The sequence below is a fragment of the Crinia signifera genome, chromosome 5 (assembly GCF_055691185.1).
Source record: "Crinia signifera chromosome 5, ASM5569118v1, whole genome shotgun sequence".
Lineage (NCBI taxonomy): Eukaryota > Metazoa > Chordata > Amphibia > Anura > Myobatrachidae > Crinia > Crinia signifera.
The window spans coordinates 239,871,811-239,892,490 of NC_139221.1; the positions used below are offsets into that span (position 1 = coordinate 239,871,811).

General features: G+C 41.6%; 1 protein-coding gene across 11 annotated transcripts in view; it reads right to left on the reverse strand.

Annotated features, from left to right (window-relative positions):
- The window catches only part of RARB (retinoic acid receptor beta), a 750,738-nt gene that overhangs the window by 37,046 nt on the left and 693,012 nt on the right, over positions 1-20,680 (reverse strand). For 10 of the 11 annotated variants that reach the window (XM_083188722.1, XM_083188726.1, XM_083188720.1 and 7 more), the window contains 2 exons: positions 19,638-19,798; positions 4,229-4,405 (listed from right to left, as the gene is read on the reverse strand). In XM_083188722.1, the coding sequence (XP_083044848.1) occupies positions 4,229-4,405; positions 19,638-19,798 (338 nt within the window). The remainder of the gene's footprint in view (positions 1-4,228; positions 4,406-19,637; positions 19,799-20,680) is intronic. The other variant, XM_083188725.1, reaches the window with a different exon arrangement.

Consider the following 20,680-nt stretch of genomic DNA (forward strand, 5'->3'; position numbering starts at 1 on the left):
TCGGCGCGCGCCTTCGGCGCGCGAAATTACTATAATACCATGCTATGTATTGGGGGGGGGGCGCATTTTTATTTCTTCGCCCTGGGAGCTAAATTGTCTAGAAACGGCCCTGCTGACTGCCCTAATGCTAAAGCCACAGCGCTTTAGTTATGTAATAATAGTCACTTTCTCTTGGCCTACTTTACCCAATGCTAATATATATATATATATATATATATATATAGGGGTGGTGTCGACCTGGCACTCTCCACTAGCACTCAGCTGCCCTGGTGCCCCGTCGGAGGGGTGTAGATAAGGAATAAACAGACTGGCACTCCGGAGTGCCAGTCTGTTTATTCCATATATATATATATATATATATATATATATATATATATATATATATATATAACAAAAAAAGTGATTGGGGTGCGCAACCTAATACATAAAATGTACTTCCCAGTTAGTATTAAATTAAAATCAGAAATACATTCTGGAGATCATTTCCATGTGTCCAATGGTAGATGTATTCGTAATGATTATGCACAGTACGTTTTGAGATGAATAATATTTTTATTGCATGAAATACCCAACGTGTTTCATCACTACGACTTCATCAGGGGTAAAACCGATCTGAACAGTGATCCTAACAAGAATCTTTGCTGATCCATATGATTTTTTGTTCCACATTTTAAAAACATCAATATGGTATTATGGATTTGATCAACCAGTTTGGGATAATTCTGGTTGTTTGTTATAGGTAATTTTCTGAGGTAAAATTACCAATTTTGGTCAGGACACTCTCAAAATAGCACCTCCTCATCCAACATTCAGGAATGTTTAGCTTTTAGTTTCACCCATGTAGCAGCTTCCATTCCCTCCCTGCTTCCTAAAATTGTATAGCACTATGTTTTCCGATTTGTCTTGTACCTATATTGTTCAAAGATGCTTTACTTGTGTTTCAGGTCCCCTTCTGCGAGCACGGCGCCGCGCTACATTGACTGTGTCCTAGCAACAGGGACGCTCCTTCAAACGAGGTGGCGCCCCGGCATTCAGAGCTGTCACTAGATGGGCGGCAGTGATCGGTGCATACAAGCCCTGCCCCTGTAACCCAGCAACCAGAACGCCGCTGAGAGCGGCGCTACTACAGACACCCCCGGACATGACGTCACACGCCCGGCGCCAGCTCCCGGAACGGGACCGCAACCCACATGCAGCACAAGTATTTAAGGTGTGTTCTCTGTACACCTTGAAAAGGGGGTCTAAGTACCCCGAAACATCAGTTTCTACCTAGCACTATAAACGTCATTTCTAAAGTCCATTGAGTGCCTCTGCCTGTTTTTGGACCACTTGATATATATATATATATATATATATATATATATATATCATTATGTTTAGTAAATACTGCTAGTGCGTGAATAATAATGTACCAGATAACTAATAAAAACAATGGAATGTAGAGAATAAGAGTATACACCAAAGTCTTCTAATCACTGTTTGGCCCCATTTACTAATATGCGACGATAATACAGATTCTCTAGAAAATCGTTAATATTGCTGTAAGGAATGAATCAAACTTTACCAGGACAGCTGTGCTATACTGAGCTGCTAGCTGTACCGGTATTTATTTATAAACAAATTTCCTAATTCTGAATACAAAAATGCTTTATTTAAATATATACATACAGATACCCCTTTCACACAACCTGGGATTTTACATGTAAAGGAGCATCACCCTGGGTTTTCGGTATATGTGAAAAGAAACAACCCAGGTTGAAGTATCAGGTCCATGCCCTCCCCAGGTCCATTACACTGTCAAATCACAGAGTAAAGGCAGTACAAACATAAAGACCATAGAGTCACTAGCATATAAATGCAAGTGGCAAAATTAGCAGCAAAGCCTTGCATGTAGATCAGGGGTGTCCAAACTTTTAGCGACGAGGGCCAGATTTGGTGAAGTGTAAATGTGTGGGGGCCGACCATTCAGACTGACATTCTTTGAATCATTAATCACATCAGAATGGTCCCCCACTCTGCCCCCATTCATTCTATGTCCCCCAGCCTGCCCCTTCACTGTATTTCCCCCAGCCTGGCCCCATTCACTGTATGTCCCCCAGCCTGCCCCTCCTTCACTGTATGTCCCCTACTCTGCACCCATTCACTCTGTCCCCCAGCCTGCCCCCCTTCTTTTAATGTCCATCAGTGCCTCCATTCATTGTATGTCCCCAAGCCTGACCCTCCTTCACTGTATGACTCCCATTCACTGTATGACCTCCATTCACTATGTACCCCACTCTGCAACCATTCACTGAATGTCCCCCAGCCTGCCCCTGCTCCCTCTTCTCTGAATGGCCATCACTGCCTCCATTCACTGTATGTCCCCCAGCCTGACCCTCCTTCACTGTATGTCCCCCACTCTGCCCCCTCCCTTCTCTGTATGTTTCCCAGCCCCTTGTGTGAGCCAGAGGACGGAGAAGCAAAGCAGGCACTGCAAGGACAGGAGATGCTTGGGCTCCTGCTGCTGCCCTCAGGGGCGGTGCAAGGCACCGGAGCGCCCCAGGCGAGTCGGGGTGGGGGCGCCCCGGTGCCGGGGGGAGGTGGTACCTGTATAAAAAATTGCTGCCCCGGCGTCCCTGCAGTGCCGTAGGGGTACCTGCGGCGCCGTCATGTGTATAAAGCTGGCTGCGGCCGGCGGGGTCCCTGTAGTGAATAGCAAATAACTAGCGCTTCCAGCGCCGCCGCGCGCATAGCGCTAGTTATTTGCTATTCACTACAGGGACCCCGCCAGCCACATCCAGCTTTATACACATGACGGCGCCGCAGGTACCCCTACGGCACGGACACCCCTGACCGCCCCAGCACTGCAGGGACGCCGGGGCAGCAATTTTTTTACACAGGTCGCTGGGGGTGAGGGGACGAACTGCCGCCCTCCAGGTGCCGGCGCCCTAGGCAAATGCCTAGAGCTGCCTAGTGGTGGCGCCGGCCCTGGCTGCCCTCCTTCGCTCTGCATGTTACGGGAGCAAGCTTCCCCCTTGCTGCACCTCCTCCCCACACACTGCTGTCACTGTGATTGTGGAGTATGGTGATATACAATTGCAGCAGCAGGGGTAGGACACCAAACACATCTGACTGTGGCGGCCGGCACCTCCTCACTGCAGCAGACAGCAAGGTAAAGGCACGCTCGCCGGGGCCCCACCTTTAGTGTCCTGTGTTGTGCTTCCCACATCTGATGCTCTGCCCGCTTCCAGCTGGAGGCTGCGGGCCGCTTAAAATGACAGCACGGGCCGCAATTGGCCCCCGGGCCTGACTTTGGACATGCCTGATGTATCTCATACATATCATATGTATAATGTCACTGACTAGTTCAAATAAACTAGGAGGCAAGTTCAAATTTATGGACATGTTATAAAGCAAAGGGAGGAACAAAGGGAGGAACATTGCACTAAGAGAGTACATGTAAACTACACAGTTGCTGGGAGAGTACATGTAAACTTCATGGGTAAGTGTGCTAGTCAGGGCATCTGGATTATCAGGGCGTTGTTAATGTGGTCTTCAACTGGAGGTGGTCAGAAATAATAGGGAAAAATGGCATGGGAGAGTACGTACAAACCTGCTGGTATTAGATGTCTTGCAGGATCTACAATGTACAATAGGCTGATAATCTGAAAGCTCTAATGGGGAAGTGCCCATAAAGGGCTCAGGTTAAAGGATCAATGGTCAATGGTTAACTGCAGGGGATATATATATATATACCACATGAAAAGCCTGTGTTTGTCCCTCTGTACCTTGCTCTGTAGGAGACCTCACAGGCTCAGTGCTGCCTCTGATAAATAAAAAAAAATGAGGCTGCTGCTGCTATCCTCCAAGGGCCTAAAAAGCATGCGATGAGCTCCACCAATCAGAGCTCAGCACAAGCCTCTAAGCCTCTGACCTCTTGAGCCCCCCATCCTTAATGCGGCTCTGATTCCTGCAATTCTTTGTAAATTGGTATTCCTATTCTTGCTTGGGGAAGCTATAGCTGGAGAGTAGCCCTTACGAACTCAGAGAAGCCCAGTCTCAAATACCTTTTTTTGCTGGCAATAATGCTCTTCACTACTTGATAAATTGACCGTTTAGAATTATACAAGACCTATTACACAAGCAGATTATTAAGAAAGAAATACTGCCAAATTGTCTTAAAATCCTTTTACAAAATAAAAAATCAATGGCCACTGAAATGTAGTATAAATAAAAAGTAAATACGCACCAAAATATCCAGACACGCTGCTTTTAGAAGAGTGATCTGATCTGCAATGGTCAAACTGGTAAATCCGGGTAATCGTTTTGCAAATTCCACTATTTTAATAATGCACTTTGTTGCAAGTTCGCTAAATTTGTCCCATAGCCCAAGGTCTAGCCGCACACGTTGTTCAGCGCTGGAATTCTGCGGGACACAAAGAACAGCATTAGCCCAAATGCTCTGCTCAATAGAAACGTCTTAACATTTAAATATCTACATGTGGACCACAGCATTCATAAAGATGTGCAATAATGCCAACAGTGCAATAAAGAAATGTTCAGTCATTTCATAATGTTCGGCAGTGACAGAAACATATTTCAGTGTTGCCAGGATTGACCATTTATAGGAGTGCCATAACAGCTTTTAACCTCCAGCTGCTGATCTACAAGACTGGGTTAATGCATAATTGTGCATACAGAACTACTTCTAAATGAATGTAAAAATGTAATATACTGTTGAAAGGTGCACATTTTTATTTTTATTTTTAGGATTTTTTTGGATGTTTTTGAGGCAAAACCCATCCCATCCCATCCGTGATGCAATGTGCAGTACTACTACTACTACTACTACTAATAATAATAATAAAAACTGTCAGCCCACTCACCCTGAAGCAGCACTGGACTTATCCCACTACCATATTGAGAGAGACCATGAACACATGTTTTTTCTCCACCAGGGTTGGTAACCCTATATGCGAACTTTTGGGACCTGCCTCTCTAGAAAGTGCAGAGGGTGTGGCAACAAGATTTATGCCAACATGGACCTACCACGTGTGACCCATTGCTGCACATTTAAGCATTACTATATTGGGCAAATGGATATGATGATGCATGCTACAGTAATCAATCCCCAACTTAATTTTCAGGGAAATCTCCCCAACTTTCCAAAACTTTAATTCAACACTTTATTATAAAAGAAAAACAAAAGTCTTATTTTTTTTATTTTGTCATAGTCTAAAAGAAAAAAAAAATTTTTCCCCTCTTTTGTACTTTATTTATTATTTATTAGCATCTTCTTATATAGCGCACACAGATTCTGCAGCGCTGTACAGAGATATTTGAACATTCACATCAGTCCCTGCCCCAGGGGAGCTTACAATCTATTTTCCCTACCACATGTACATTCATACACAGACATTCTAGGGTTAATTTTTTGGGAGCCAATTAACCTACCAGTATATTTTTGGATTGTAGGAGGAAACCGGAGTACCCGGAGGAAACCCACGAAAGTACGGGGAGAATATACAAACTCTGCACAGTTGGGGCCATGGTGGGGATAGAACCCATGACCTCAGCGCTGTGAGGCAGTAATGCTAACCATTACACCATCCGTACTGCCCCCACCCATAACACATGTAAAATCCTTATTTCCTCCTACTAAATGACTAGGAACCAGTGACCTCCTCCTACCTAGTCCCTACATCCCCTTCGGGGTGCAGCGAGGAGGGGGCAGAGCCTGCAGCAGCTGCAGGATCATTAGCCGGCCAGGTAAGGGAGGTAGGGAGAGCCGCTGCACATCGCCGGGCACATCGCAAAGGACAGCTCTTAATGCAAGTGTTGTCCATTCCAATAATTATCGCATAAGTTAGAGCATATGCGATAATTATCTATGCAGTAGCTGGCGATGTGCGACAGAGGGGAAAAAATATTTTTTTCTTTTTGCAGCTTGGACACTTGTTCACCAGGAGTGGCCAAGTGGCCACATTTTTACCTTGACTAAAAACCACCTAAGGACAAGAGAGTGTTCGCCCTTGGGAGGATTCATTGAGGGTTATTACCCTTTATTGTTTTTTTCTTTTTGGACTTTATTATCTGTGAAACATTACTGGTCAAGTAATAATCCCATTACCCAATGGGAAAGAGTACTTATTACGTACCAGCTTAAAGAAGGAAAAGATCATTTAAAGAAGAAACACTACTATATGTGGTTATAAAGTCCTTTAACACAGGGCTACATCTAATAATAATATTGAATGTCCATCACTGAATGGACTATTGGCCAAATCTTTGCATATCAAAGCAAACTAAGAAGGCAGGTCTGGTATTACCCATTGAACCCCTGTAAAGACCTTTAAAGATTTATGTTAACAAAATGTCACACCCCTGATGAAGTCTCATAACGAGACGAAATGCTTTGGGTATACGATCTCATCCATAATCTAAAGAAAGTCCCTCGCATGACAAGAAAAGTACCATGAAAAACTTGTTTTAAAATTGTGTTTTAATAAATGTTTTATATATAAAAAAGTAAAAACTGTTTACTATTGGATGTGTGAAATAAGGAAAGACAGGAATTACCACTGACTGTTACATTTGGGCACCATATAACACTATGGCGTGGTTAGTTGGATTGTTGGGCCTCACTAGTAAGGAGCCAAGTGTTGTCGGCGACCACTTTTTTCCTAATTTAAAATCAGCACAATTCAAGAGATTTTGTGTGTTATGTATACATATATATATCCCTGTCATGTAAGCATCAATAAATCGTTTTTCTCTTCAAATTTATTCAACGATTGGTGAGTGCCCTCTTTCTTTGCTCTTTATTGTCTGGATATCTTATCCTTGGAGTGAGCACCACCGCGGTGACTCGTCTGTGATAGGTGCGGAATTTCCAGGAATTTATATATATATATATATATATATATATATATATATATATACATATACATACATACACACACATACATACATATATATATATATATATATATATTACATACCAATATATAATAATGATGTGGATACTCTATACTTAAATAAAAACTATTTCAGATTTAACTGGGCAAAGGTTTGCTGGGTGGTGGAACATTTTATCCCTTTTCACCCCCTTGAAAAATCCCTGCTTAGTGGGTGGCTGCAAATAACTGTCACGGTTTCCAGACCACTCAGCAGATCACATGTTCCAGGTAAGCCAGCAAGTGCACAGGGAGAGTTCACCAACTACCACAATGGTGATACATTGCAAATGGCAGGTGGACATTTTACTATATAACTTATTTATTTACAGTTTTATGAAGCCACTAATTACAATGCCAATATAATTGTTTCATTTGGTAAATGTTGTGTGCTGCTCAGACAATGGCACTATATAAATGAGTGACTCATAAAAGTAAATTTTCTGGTAATAATAATAATAATTTAATTTTGTTTAATAATTTAATTTTGGAGGAATTTCTAGACAATTAAAGTATTTGTAAAATAAATAGCTTTTTTATTTTTTGGCTAGGTCACTAGTAGTACAATTGTTACGTTATTTCTGAAAGCTGTGTAACAAAAGACACATACAGTATGTTACATAAACCAGCAAACTAAGACAGAGAAAGAAGGAATCATCAGTTTGCAGCAGAGAAGTCCAACTGGTGACCCCCCAATGCTTTTGTTTCATTATATCTTAGAGAGAAACTCCACAGGCTTTTCTCGCGAAGCCATTTTTGGTTCAATCAGATCCAGCAAGAGATCATGTACCACACATACATATATAGCCACCTCATAAAAATGTTTCAAAAGGAACAAAGAGGCACAGGGTGAGAGTTGGGGCAGTTGAAGTTGGGTCAGTCCCAGCTGTTATGAAGTCACTCAGTTATGACAGAAGAGTGATTGCTAGGCTGAATAGAGAATTCTGAAAGACAGAATTCTATTGCAAAAAAAAATGCAATTATATAAAAGTAATAAAATAAGAATACAAAGTAAGTCGTTTGCAGGAAGAAGATTAATGGCAGTTGTAAATGCTAGAGTCACTAAGGGAAGAACAATGTTGATTCCATAAATTCTCAATTTATTATAGTACCAAGACAATTAAAACGAAATCCAGAGGTATTAGGTGTCCCTGTTTTAAACAAACAAATAAATAAGTCCATAAATTGCTTGTTTGCACAACTGTTGAACTATCATGAAGGGTGTTGATAACGTTGCATCACATAAGAGTGAAACAGATTAATGTCCCCTTTCACTCTGTCTGTGAGTGTGATGTCTACGGATTGAGGGCCAGATGTACTAAGCGTGAAAAGTGATAAAATGGAGAGAGATAAATCAGGAATCAATCAGCTCCTACCTGCCATTTTTTAAACACAGCCTGTGACATGGTAGGGAGGAGCTGATTGGCTGGTGGTTTATAATTGTCCATTTTATCACTTTTAAAGTTTAGTACATCTGGCACCTCACTTTCTTATAAACCTTCTGAAAGCTAAAGGCCATTTTTCTCCCCCCTGCCCAAAAAAATTCCATCCCCCCCTCCCCCACAGGCAATGGACTATGAGCTGACAGGTGACCCAGGCAGCAGTGAGCGCTGAGCTGGTCCCACTCCGCGCATATCTAATGAGCGGGGTCCCTGCGCAGTGCATTTTTAATGACATTTGCAGGGGGCGGGGACACGCTCATTCAATATTCATTATGCACTGCACTCATTAGATATGTACAGGGCTGGACCAGCTCAGCGCTCACTGCTGCCTTGGTCACCTGTCAGTTCAGCCAGCGGTGCCCACCACAGACCCAGCTGGCATTACTCCCCCAAGCATCTGCGGGGTCTGCCACATATGTAGATACGCCACTGGGCCCCCAGTGGATCGGAAATCGGGTGAAATCATCTCAAATCACTTGATTATGACATCCTAACAAATATTTATTTTTAACTCGTAATAAACCAATAAATAACTATTTATAAACTACACGTAATCATCTCCACACATATATATAACATGGGAATACAACAATAGTCACAAGTCTGGTTGATTGCGCCATAGTCCATTTTCCCCATGTTAATTAATGCACCATATTAATAATTACAAGAACCCGAAACTCAACGTGAAATAAGTTAGCAGGAGCTGGTCGGATCACTTTCACAGCATAGGAACCATCTATCTGTGTGACTAAGTGCTTAGATATTGGGCCAATTATGATTATGATGGTACTAGGTATAAACTCGCCTACGTGTAGCTGTTAGAGGTCTTGCCGTGTCAAGATCAGTGCAAGACAGATGTATTGCAACAGCTTCACTAACAATTACTTTCTCTTTGTTGCTGAGAATAAAGCTGTCATTTCCATCATATAATATCGGCCATGGCAGCTGATAAAAATCACAGCTTTGTGATGAGAGTGTACAGGTTAAGGACTCCTCTGTCACAAGATTTATCAATGCAAAGCGCAGGATGGCGAAACGCTTTTTCTAGAGCGTGAGGGTAGCAGGTTAACAGCCATCTCTGTGCCCTTTAAGACATTCCTCCCAGTAAGCGAGCCTGTACATTTTTCAGATTTATTTTATTTAATCCTGAAAGACCTGGGCAAAATGCAGCCCATCAAGAGGAAATGAGATCAGGGAAGGGAAAGAAAAATCAAGATGTGCAGTCATTCGGGCTGTAATTAAATTTAATAGCCAGTTTATCCAGTCCATAGAAATAGTGCATGGTAAAGAGATACACAATGCAGAGCCTACAGCAGGAAATCATTTGGCAATAGTTTATCCATCTGGAAAAAAAGACATTGCATGGAACCAGCAAGTGTGAACAAAATATTCATCAGTATTATATGAGATTACTTTATCATGCCATTGAGTTTGACACATATTCTATTACACATAATGCAAAGGTATCCCACACAAAATGCAAATGTAATGGCAATACCTAGTAGACAGACCGAGGTGGAGGGGGGGGGGGGGGGGGGGGTAATCTATATTCCAGATAATATGTTGCTGTAATATAATGCGTAATTTCAGGGCATTAGGAAATATCACACAGATGTTTGTTTTCCGGCATACTAGTGTATGTCGCAGCGAGTGACACTTCAGTGGTTGGTCATGTCACGTGTAAGCTACTTTAGTGGGTGGTCTATTACATACATTATATTACTGATGTATGCTTCTAGGCCGAGATTGCTGCACTATATAACTAGATATGGAAAAGTCTGCATGTCTGAGAAATAGCTGCAGCTCAGAACCTTCCACATCAAAACAATACTCATGTCATTCCCATAATTGTCCTGGCTTGGATAGCCAGCACCTGGCTTTACAGCTGTCATTGAACTACAAGTTTCAGCATGCCCTGCTAGTCACTGAATTACAGATGAAAATGGTTCATTGGCCTAAACATAACAGAATGGGGGCTCTGCACTGCTTCATTCCAAACTGGCCATGCAGTCACTCGCCACAGCATCTGCGCACCTAATGTACGCATAAGATGCTTGTAAGGAATGCGTACTTCCATCTATAGGGTGTCAGACACATCTCCAGCTAACACTGGTGCTAGACATACATCAGGTGTACAAATGTCTATATTCCCCCCTCTCCCTCCACCACCCCAATACCATACAGATGTCTTACTAGTACTACTACATACAAATGGCTCATTACCCTGTTTGAAGACAAAATTATAATGTGCAAATGTCATATACACAAGAAAGAAAAGGGTCTTCAGAGTTACTAGTCAATGCCAAGTCACATATTACACATGAAATGTAATTATGTGCAAACTTCTCCCGATCAGTTGTTTTCCCCTTTCAATAGTCTAAATGGAGATATCAACTGAGCAATGTTAATTGACAGCTATATTTTATGTATTCTACGGGGTCAACATGCAATCAGCCAATCACAAGGGGTTATATAGTACCGCCAATTGACATTAGCCCCCTAAAAGCTGTACCTGCTACCGTGAATATAGCTAATTATGTTGGATTTATGAACCCACCCTTGTACTCAGCATACTTTCCTCCTGCTCTGTAAGTCCTCGACGGGCATGCCAGCAATATGCAGAAAGCTATATGTACAGTAGGTGTGTGCATTTTACATTCACATACGCAGCACAGAAGTCTATATTATACACAAAACATTTTATGTACTGTATTTCCTACTCTTCATGAGCCACACTGTGTACATGAGATATGTCACTCCATCATTCCCATAACTAGAACAGGAACTGTGGCCAACAACCTGCCAGCACTATCATCGTAGAGCATATTACACTCACTGGCAGGGGATACTAGTCCAACATACACAGTAGTGAAATTCAAATAATCCAAACCGAAGCTGTACACAAGTTGAGTTTTATGGATCAGTAATATAGGTGACATTGTACAATTATGCTCACAAATCACAGGTAAATAAAAAGCCATAGATTAGAATATAGACTACAACACAAGAATGTATCCAAGCAACTGAACAGTCACTGTCACTATTGCAATTTTCACAATTGGCCAAGTTGGGGAATTGGGACAAGGTATGTGCTATGTGCATGCAGTGTCATCCCTACCTTTATATGTACTCAGTGTGGTACCTTCAAAAACAGAGGCATGACCAAGTAGATTAGGGTGGTGGCCTTGCGGGAAAGGGGGCGCGGCCGTATGGCTCAAACCCCTGTTTTAGTCACTGCAGGGGTTCCGGAGATGCGAGCTTCAGCGCCCAGCTTCTACACAAGGATAGGAGCCGGATTCTGCGCTTAATGTTATAGTGCAGAAACCGGCACTTGTCATTAAGGAGGGATGGGCACTTTGGTATCACACCTCAGTGATGCCACGGTGTGCATGAGCAACATTTCCAACATGCTGGAAAAAGCCAAACCCCTTTCCCTCCCTTAGAAACAATATATGCGTAAAAAAAATTCTCTATGCCCCAAATCGTCAATACGTTCACTAAAAGCTGTTACTGACATTTGTTCTGTGATTGTCTTATTTCAAAGCGATGAGACTCAAAAGGACTTTGTTTAATATAACATTGTTTTATGGAGCCCGGGCCTCACAAATACAAGGACTCCCACTTCACTGGGTAAAGTTCTCTTACATTGGGATGATTTAGAAGTAGCTAACCATATGCAATAGTGTTCACTCTAGCACCCGCCATATTTGAAAACCCATGCAGTTCCTCTTCCCTGCATGGAGTGTCTCTGTCTGCTGTAGTGCTTCTAGCTTAGTGTGGTCTGTATATCAGCACTTATATGCAAACCAGACCTGTGCTAGAAACACCACAGCAGACAGCGACACCCCAGGCAGGGAAGAGGAACTGCATGGGTTTTCAAAGATAGCGGGTGCTAGAATGAACACTACGCAATATAAATTACTACTGTATATCCCGGCAATATTGCTTACATGAAGAGCTGCAGTGCTGCTAAGTCCTTCAGCAGCAGAACCGAAATTGCCCAATTTGGAGGCATTGTATTCTACATGTGAAGTACAGGTGTGCCTGACAGGACACCATTCCGGCATGAGTTGCACAAGTGCTTCCCTTCTGCAAAGCTGTTTAGGTGTTGGGATTGGCTATATCAGAGGTTCCCAAACGCGGCCCTCAACGTACCCCAATGGTCAAGGTTTTCAGTATATCCATGCTTGGCCACAGGTGACTTAATTAGTACCTCAGTCAATTTGATTTTGCAACCTGTGCTGAGCTGTGGATATACTTAGCACTTGCAATGTGCCTTGAGTCCTGCCTTTGGGAACCTCTGAGCTATATGTTCGCAATAGAAACTTGTCAGCATAGTACACACATTGAGCCAATAAGAGATTATACTAGTCCAACTAAAACACGTTTTAGACTTAGACATTTCATATAACTGAGAAATCCAATGTCACAGAGTTAAAGCCAGGAATGTGTTTGGTTGTGTCTTCAACCTCAGGTTTATCAGACGATCAATGTGGAATACATGTAGATCCCAGGAGGAAAGAACATGCTTGGCCACAACATTAATTCCTGTTATTTAACAGCACGTCTGCATTGATTGTTTTGACTAAAAGCAAGCATAAGCAGCAACAATTGGGAAGGCGCTAGCTAGGTGCAAGTTTCCCCAGTGTCTGCAGTTTCTGTATCCATCTCAACTTACATTTCCATAGCTTCCTAGGAATGAACAATCACAGAAATATGTACTGTACATCTTCTGAAAATATAATAAACTGGTATCAAAGATGAATACAAGTCTGAGAGATCGGTCATTGTCTACATTACACAAGCTCATCCGTGTCTTCATTTAAAATCTGTAGCCTGTCTGCATGCCTTCAAAGGACACATTTTTTCCTATTTAAATAAATTATTACCCTTGCAAAATAATGTTCCACATTGCAAGAAGTGGAACTCAAGCGCAGTGCTGGCATTTCACTAGCATTTAGCTTGAATAATTTAAGCTTTTAAATTCTTGATTACACCTCATGCTTACGTATCAGAGCACAATCCAGAGAGTATTATTGCATCCAAGATGAGAATGGCAAACTCTATCTTAAACATCTATTGCTCAGTGCTTGAGCTGGCCGGGTGTTGTGTTTCCTGATGGAGGTCATTCTCTGGGCGCTCGTGCTATAGTGCCAAACCACAATCACAGCCCCGACACACTATAAGTGCAAGTACACTTACACTAATCAGAATTTCCCTTTTCTTTCCACTACAAAGAAATGGCTGCAGTTCATAAAAATATAAATTCTGTTTTCTTTTGTGATCTCCAAACATAGGTTTAGAGGCATGCATCATTACCAGAGAATCATCTATCCTTATATGGATAAAATACAAGTCATTTTCATAACAAAATATACAAGGCTTTAAACAAAGCACATTAGCCCTGGCCCTCTGTATCACTCCTCCATCCTGTGGTTAGTGCTCCTGTGTCCTGCATATCTATGTGTAAGTAACTTGACACTGAATATGGCAATACTAACCATCTAAATGGTATGGCTGCCTTTACCGGGTTCGGTATGATTTACCTAAAATCAAAATCCTGACGGTCAAAATACCAACAACAATTGACCGATGGTCAAAATACCGGCAAGATCAAAATACCAATATGGTCAAAATACCGACATTTAAAATGCTGACACGGTCAAAAAGTATACACAAGTTATTTTTTTGGGGGGGGAGGGGCTGTTTGTTGACATAGGTCGACATGAACCCTGTATGAGTTCATGTCGCCATGCTCGAAATGCTTCAGGCACTATTATATTCCCCCACGTGTCCACTGGGATGGTAAAGTATGAACAAGTCGGTTTCAATGAAAAAACTTAGGAAAAACTCATGTCGACTTTTTGACCTGTCTACATTTTAAATGTAAGTATTTTGACCGTGTTGACATTTTAAATGCCAGTATTTTGACCGTTGGTCAATGGTTGTCAGGATTTTGACCGTAGGTATATTGACTGCATCCCCTTTACCCATTACGTTTTGAGTCTATTTAATAAATTTCGTCTATGACTAATTATTTTTGCGTCTATCTCTCATTGCATTACTAAGAGACAGACAACATACTTAATTTACCACCCATGGGGCATTGGGGGCAGATGTATTAAGCTTTAACAAGAGATAAATGCAAGGTTGATAAAGAGAGATAAACGTCCAGCCAATCAGCTCCTAACTGAATTTTTTCAAATACAGCCTATAACATGGCAGTTAGGATGTGATTGGCTGGATGTTTATCTCTCTTTATCAACCTTGCATTTATCTCTTGTTAAAGCTTAATACATCTGCCCCAATAGTACACTATCATATTGTATTTTTACTGTATGTCTATAATCAAGGACGTTGTCATCTGAAGAAAGAAGATGTTTTTCCACTAACTACTGACATTTTGCAGCATTTTGAAGTTATCTACAGGTGTTCCTTTATTGACATACAGTATATACATACAGATGAAACCACGAGCGCCCCATTCGCAGCTATGGATGCGCGAGCGCGTGAGATCTGCTTAAGGTTTTCATATAAAAGTTGGCCATATCGTAATACTCCATGTTTATCTAAAATGATTTCTATTCTGCGACTAAAGCCTGAGCCAATCCATATGCATGTGATTGGTGGTCCCATCACTTCTGGAAAGAGGCGCTGCTAAAGCTACAAAGCTCTGCCTCTAAGCGTGTTCACTATGCATCTTATTGTTCTAACAATGTCAAGAGGACCAAAGATATAATATACATCCCCAATTATTGCTGCTATAGATAAATACGGACAGTAAACATGCTTTCCCCAACAGCACAGATTCTCAATCTCAGTTCTCGGACCCCACACAGTTCATCAGCTGTGGATTTTTAAAAGTGATAGTGATACACAGTGCTCTTGCCGGATGACCTGGAAAATGTCACCTGTTTTGGTCCTGAGGACTAAGTTTAAGATCCAATAAATTACATAAATGATAGTTCTTTATAAGAGAGTTTGCCATTGACCACATGATGCCGAGGTCCATACTGTATCTTCATCTAGCCTAGAATGAAATTTATAAGGAAACTACCGGTATATGGAAACTTTTGTTTAACTGCTGGAGTTGTCACAAGAGTCCAATCACCGCAAATCCATCTGATTTCAAATAATCTCTTCTGCATTGTTCCCTATAAGCCACATTTCTTGTCTTACGACTCAAATTACATCAACTTGTTATAAGGCCTTTGATTTTGATTTCCCTGGCATAGTCTAGTACTGGATACAATAACTCCTGAAAATCAGTATTATCTACCACAGATCCCTGAGATCCTGGAAATATTGTGATATGATCTTACATGGCTTTGTATTCAAGTAGGTTGCATTATGACTGGCAATGTGTGATGTGTTTTCGCCTCTGTAATGTCCCTGCATCATCAAGGAAGCAGTTTGCGGCTGCCTACCTTGGTGACCTGTGGATATTTTTGTGAAACTTGTTATAGAACCTCTCCACCAACATAAATTATATAATTTATTAAACTGAATTGCAGTAGACATAAATCCAATTTCTCTGAAACATCATCTACCTGTGAGGTCTAAGAGTGGATCGTAGCAAAACAACATTTTTAATTTAAATAACTAATCCCTTAATTAAGAAAGAAGAGAAGGGATTTGGTGTACAAACTTTTACAGACAATTTATATAAAAAAAATATTGCTTCTATCAACCGACCAATATAGATAAGATCTTTCATATAAGGGGTTGACTGATACATAAGCATCAGTTGTGCATCTAAAACCACTCTACAGTACCTCTCCTATTATTGGTCATCCTACTAACCATTGCCAAGAGCGTATCTGTATTCTGCTGCGGAGAGCTGTCCTCTCCCAGAGGAATATTATCTATTCCTGCAAGATGGGTGGAACTTTTTACCCCTTTTTAGGCCCTTAGGAGTCAATATCCAGTAGTATCCCTGTGTATTGGGTGGCTGCACATAACTGTGACAGTTTCCAGGTCACATAGCAGGTGCACAGGCAGAGTTAACCAATTGTCCCATTTTTAAAGAGCTCAATGGTGATGTTGAACAGACATTTGCCACAACTCCAAAACTATGCAAGTGATAAGAATTTCATTCTGCACATTTATGGACCAAGAGCTTTAATTTGGTATAGGTTGTGCAACGGCATTATAGAAATAAGTCACCCATAAAAATCACTCTTTTGTTATTAATAGATAGATATAGGAGAATTATTAACCATAAATGATGCCTTTTTTCAAGGAATATTTCACCCAGTGATAGCTCTAGTCTAAAGCTGGGTACATATTAAACTACACAATGGGGGGTATGCAATCCTCTGCCGCTATTTCCAATGGGGGAAATAGCGGCTGGGCCCTATTCAATATTGTCTTTACTGCATTGAAGAGGGACACGGCAGAATGAGCTCGACTTTAAAAGCTGCCGGGCCCGTGGATTCTCGCGATCCCGTCTGTATATCGATAATCCACGGCCATTTACACGGACAACCCCCCTTTTCGGCGATTGGCAGGAGGGACATTGAATCCCGCCTGCCAATTTGCTGTCGGACAAACAGGCCAGAATCCCGGCTGTTGGGAGGAACCGACAGCCGTGATCCGGGATTGCATACCCCCTCAATGTCTTTTATGATTTCCCTTGAACTCTCGGACAAACTAAATAGTCTGTACACGGTGAACAATTTTACAAAGGATATCGTCATTGGCCACAACCAGGAGTATAGATGTAATTAACCATATCTTCAGATTGAGCTGCATGTTATGACTGGTCGCTATTGTGTAAATACAATAGCTTAAAGCATTGATGTGTACGAAGCTTTGCAGTTCATCAGAACTTTTTAAGAGGAACCAGAATTTGCTCCTTCCCAAGACTCCTGAAAACAACCCCTACTACCGGCTCTCGTTATACTCTCAATTTTATTGTTAAAGTTCCCAACTCCAAAGAGTAAAATATACTATTCCAGAAATTGAAGATTATCTTACTAAAATGTCTAACTTCATTCTAACTAACGATCTGCCAACTGCTGAACATACTGTACTTTTAATTTGGTGATGAAATGAGATCACTGCATCCCAGGTTAAGTTCCAATTGATTAAAACGTTTAGAATTAGTTTTGCAAAATAATGAAAATAGGGGGTTATTCAGAACTGATCGCTGCAACGCGATTTAGCAGTGCCCTGCGATTATATAGCCGCTGCCCAGTCTGAGTGAAATCCCGCCCCGTTCAAGCCTGCAAATTGCTTAGCAAGGCTTGCGAAAATTATCTGGCTTGGTGCTTAGCTGCAAATTCATTTGCAAGCCGCTCATCATCGAATGATAGTTCAAGTGTGTGCAGTCTGCACATAGCCCAGGACTTAGCGTCTGTGATAGAAGCAGTTGAATGAAGGCCAGAGCTGACGTCACACACATGAGTTTTCACAGTCCCTCCCAGAAAATGGCCGGTTACCACACACAAATGTTGGCATTCTGTCAATCCACTTGCGCATGGCCACCGCTAGGACGGCCTTGTGCATGTGCGTTAAGATCCATAAGAATGCGTTGTCTAACAATAATCAACACCATGGTCTTTATCAGCATGTCAATTATAGTTTGATGACAAAATAGAATGTACCAATGGTATGATCTGATTAACATCTTACCAACAGCAGTTTACTTATAAAAATAAAGCTCCATACAGTAACATTTGCCAGCTCCCCTCTCTCTTAATGACTATATTATGCATATTATCCAGCTTTCAATACTGATCTACCCTTTTTCCCTTCTGTACTAGGTGTCAGTCAGAGGCCTACAGCTTTGCAGATAGACCAAGAGCTGCGTCATGCAACACTACCAGAAGCTGCACAGTTATCTGTCAGACACCACAGAAATCTCTGATTACTACATAGGAGATATGGTTTTCTCTGCCTACAGTGAACATTAAAGAATAATTAATAATTATTAGTGAAATAATTAATGTCCTCTTTAAAATTGTGTCCAATCTTCATTAGTCACGTAGCTCTCAATGCAAAAATCCTGTCACATTTAGTTAAAGATGGATCCAACTTGCTTATCACTTTCTTGAAATGGATAGAATACATACTGTATCCCGAATGCTCACACCCAGTACCTAACCCAATACGGTTTCATGGAAAACATAAATATGCGATGGAAAGAAAAGTTAAATCAAGAATGTTTTAAAATACATGCCACTACAATGGGCCTTATTCTAGTTCACTCTTTCTGAAAAAATCCTTCTTAGATGGACAAAACCATGTGCACTGCAGGTGGGCAGATGTAAAATGTGCAGAGAGAATTAGATTTGGGTGAGTTATTTTGTTTCTGTGCAGGGAAAATACTGGCTGCTTTATTTTTACACTGCAATATAGATCTCCACCCAAATCGAATTCTCTCTGCACAAGTTACATCTGCCCCACCTGCAGTGCACATGGTTTTGTCCATCTAAGAAGGATTTTGTCAGAAAGAGTGAACAAGAATAAGGCCCAATGAGAGGGCTATGGCTAGATATTGGGAGACTGAAAATAAAAATGTCCCATGTATTAGAATTGGAGAGTTCCATCAATGTTACCCTAAGGACTACAAAAGGGTTGCCTTGGAAACGTCCCTTGACAGGGGAGAATAGTGGCAAGACCTGGAACCCTGGATTCTATGCTGCAAATACATTACATTGTTTTTCTACCAATTATACAGTCAGCAATCCAGTCAGAGGAAGCCCTGGGATATTTGTCCAGCGACTTTCTGTGTCCACCGCCTGCTTATTGTGATCCTGCCTTGCTAAAGCCTACTAGTGTCATGTGTGTGTGAGCACGTCTCAGCTTCATTGCCCATGTGCCAATTTTGGCTTGTTCAGCTTCACTGCAGTTCTGCCTACACTAATTTTAGATTATTCCTAATTTCTTACACTCATTCTCTGATATCAGATCCATTACACCAAGTGTACCTACTATATTTCACACACTGTTTATGAGAAAGTTGCTGAATACAGAACAGTGGCAGAACTAAAATGTACAAGATGAGAAAACTCTATATTGTAATAATATGAGTGTAATAACCAGCGCCAGGTTGTGTAGAGAATATGCAGAGTGTAAAGGAGTGCAGTTTCTGGACCAAATCTTCTTCATCTTCCTCCTGGAGGACATGTAACAGGATTCTTACCATCACATTCATAAATCATGACTAGCAGTAGATAAAAAGAAAATGTAATCCTACATGTGAGAGCAGCGTCTGGAGTACAGCGGTTCTAAATCATTAGCAGGTAGAACTTACCGTAGTGTATTTTCCCAGCTGACACAGGGAGGGGAAGGTTTCTTGATGCGCTTTTCTGATTTTCTCTGTCAGGTCATCGAGCTCTGCTGTCATCTCGTAGTTCTCTGTGCACTCCTGTTTCAAGGGTTCTTTCTTCTTCTTGTTTCTGTCATTTCTGACTGCTGCAAAAGAAATGAAGACACTTAAAATACCGGCTACTAGGCTCAAACATGAATCCATGTGTGTGAGGAAAGCTATCTAATGGTTTGTAATGCCGAGTGGATGCAATAGTGTGGGTACAGTAAATATGGAAGACACATGCACATATTGTAATGACAGAACAACACACCCGTGTATGTTGATGTGGTCATATATAATGTACTTATGACAGTCCTCACTGTTTGGGGATCCACATTAAAAGCAAGATTATAAAAATTTGAATTATTTAATAGTACATTTATTGAATACAAATAAACTGTAATGTTAATTATTCTCTGTGATGTGAAAGTAAGTATAAGGGCACTCCCCCGGACATGCCTACAGAACGCTATCATATTCCTAATGCTTCTGCCCGTGTCCTTCATTTATCTGCCAAAGGGCCCGATTCAGGTTTGTACGGAGGGTTGCGAAAACCCAGCCCTGCTGATTATCAGAGGACCACGCATGCGCTCGCTTCAGAGCATACTTGTGCAAGCCCTCTGCAGGCTGCTTACAGGGTGATTAACACCTGCGGGCGTTTGGGAGTGCGTTTTCAGGAGTGTCCCGGAGGGAGGGCCACTGATGTCATCAGCAGCTTCCTTCTAGACCATGGCAATTGCAGCGCTGAGTAAGTCTAGCCTTACTGTGCACTGCGACAAGAGGTGAAAAACATTCAATGGTGAGTGGTTTTGAATGGTTTTCCCATCATGTAATATAGTAACCTAATAGTTTAGGTTGAAAGAATACTTACGTCAAGTTCAATCGTTTACAGGACCCCTAAAGGTGCATACACAAGGGGGGAGATATATTGCTCAGTGTATCCTTTTCATCAGCGACCAGAGATGGTCGCTGATGAAAAGGAACCT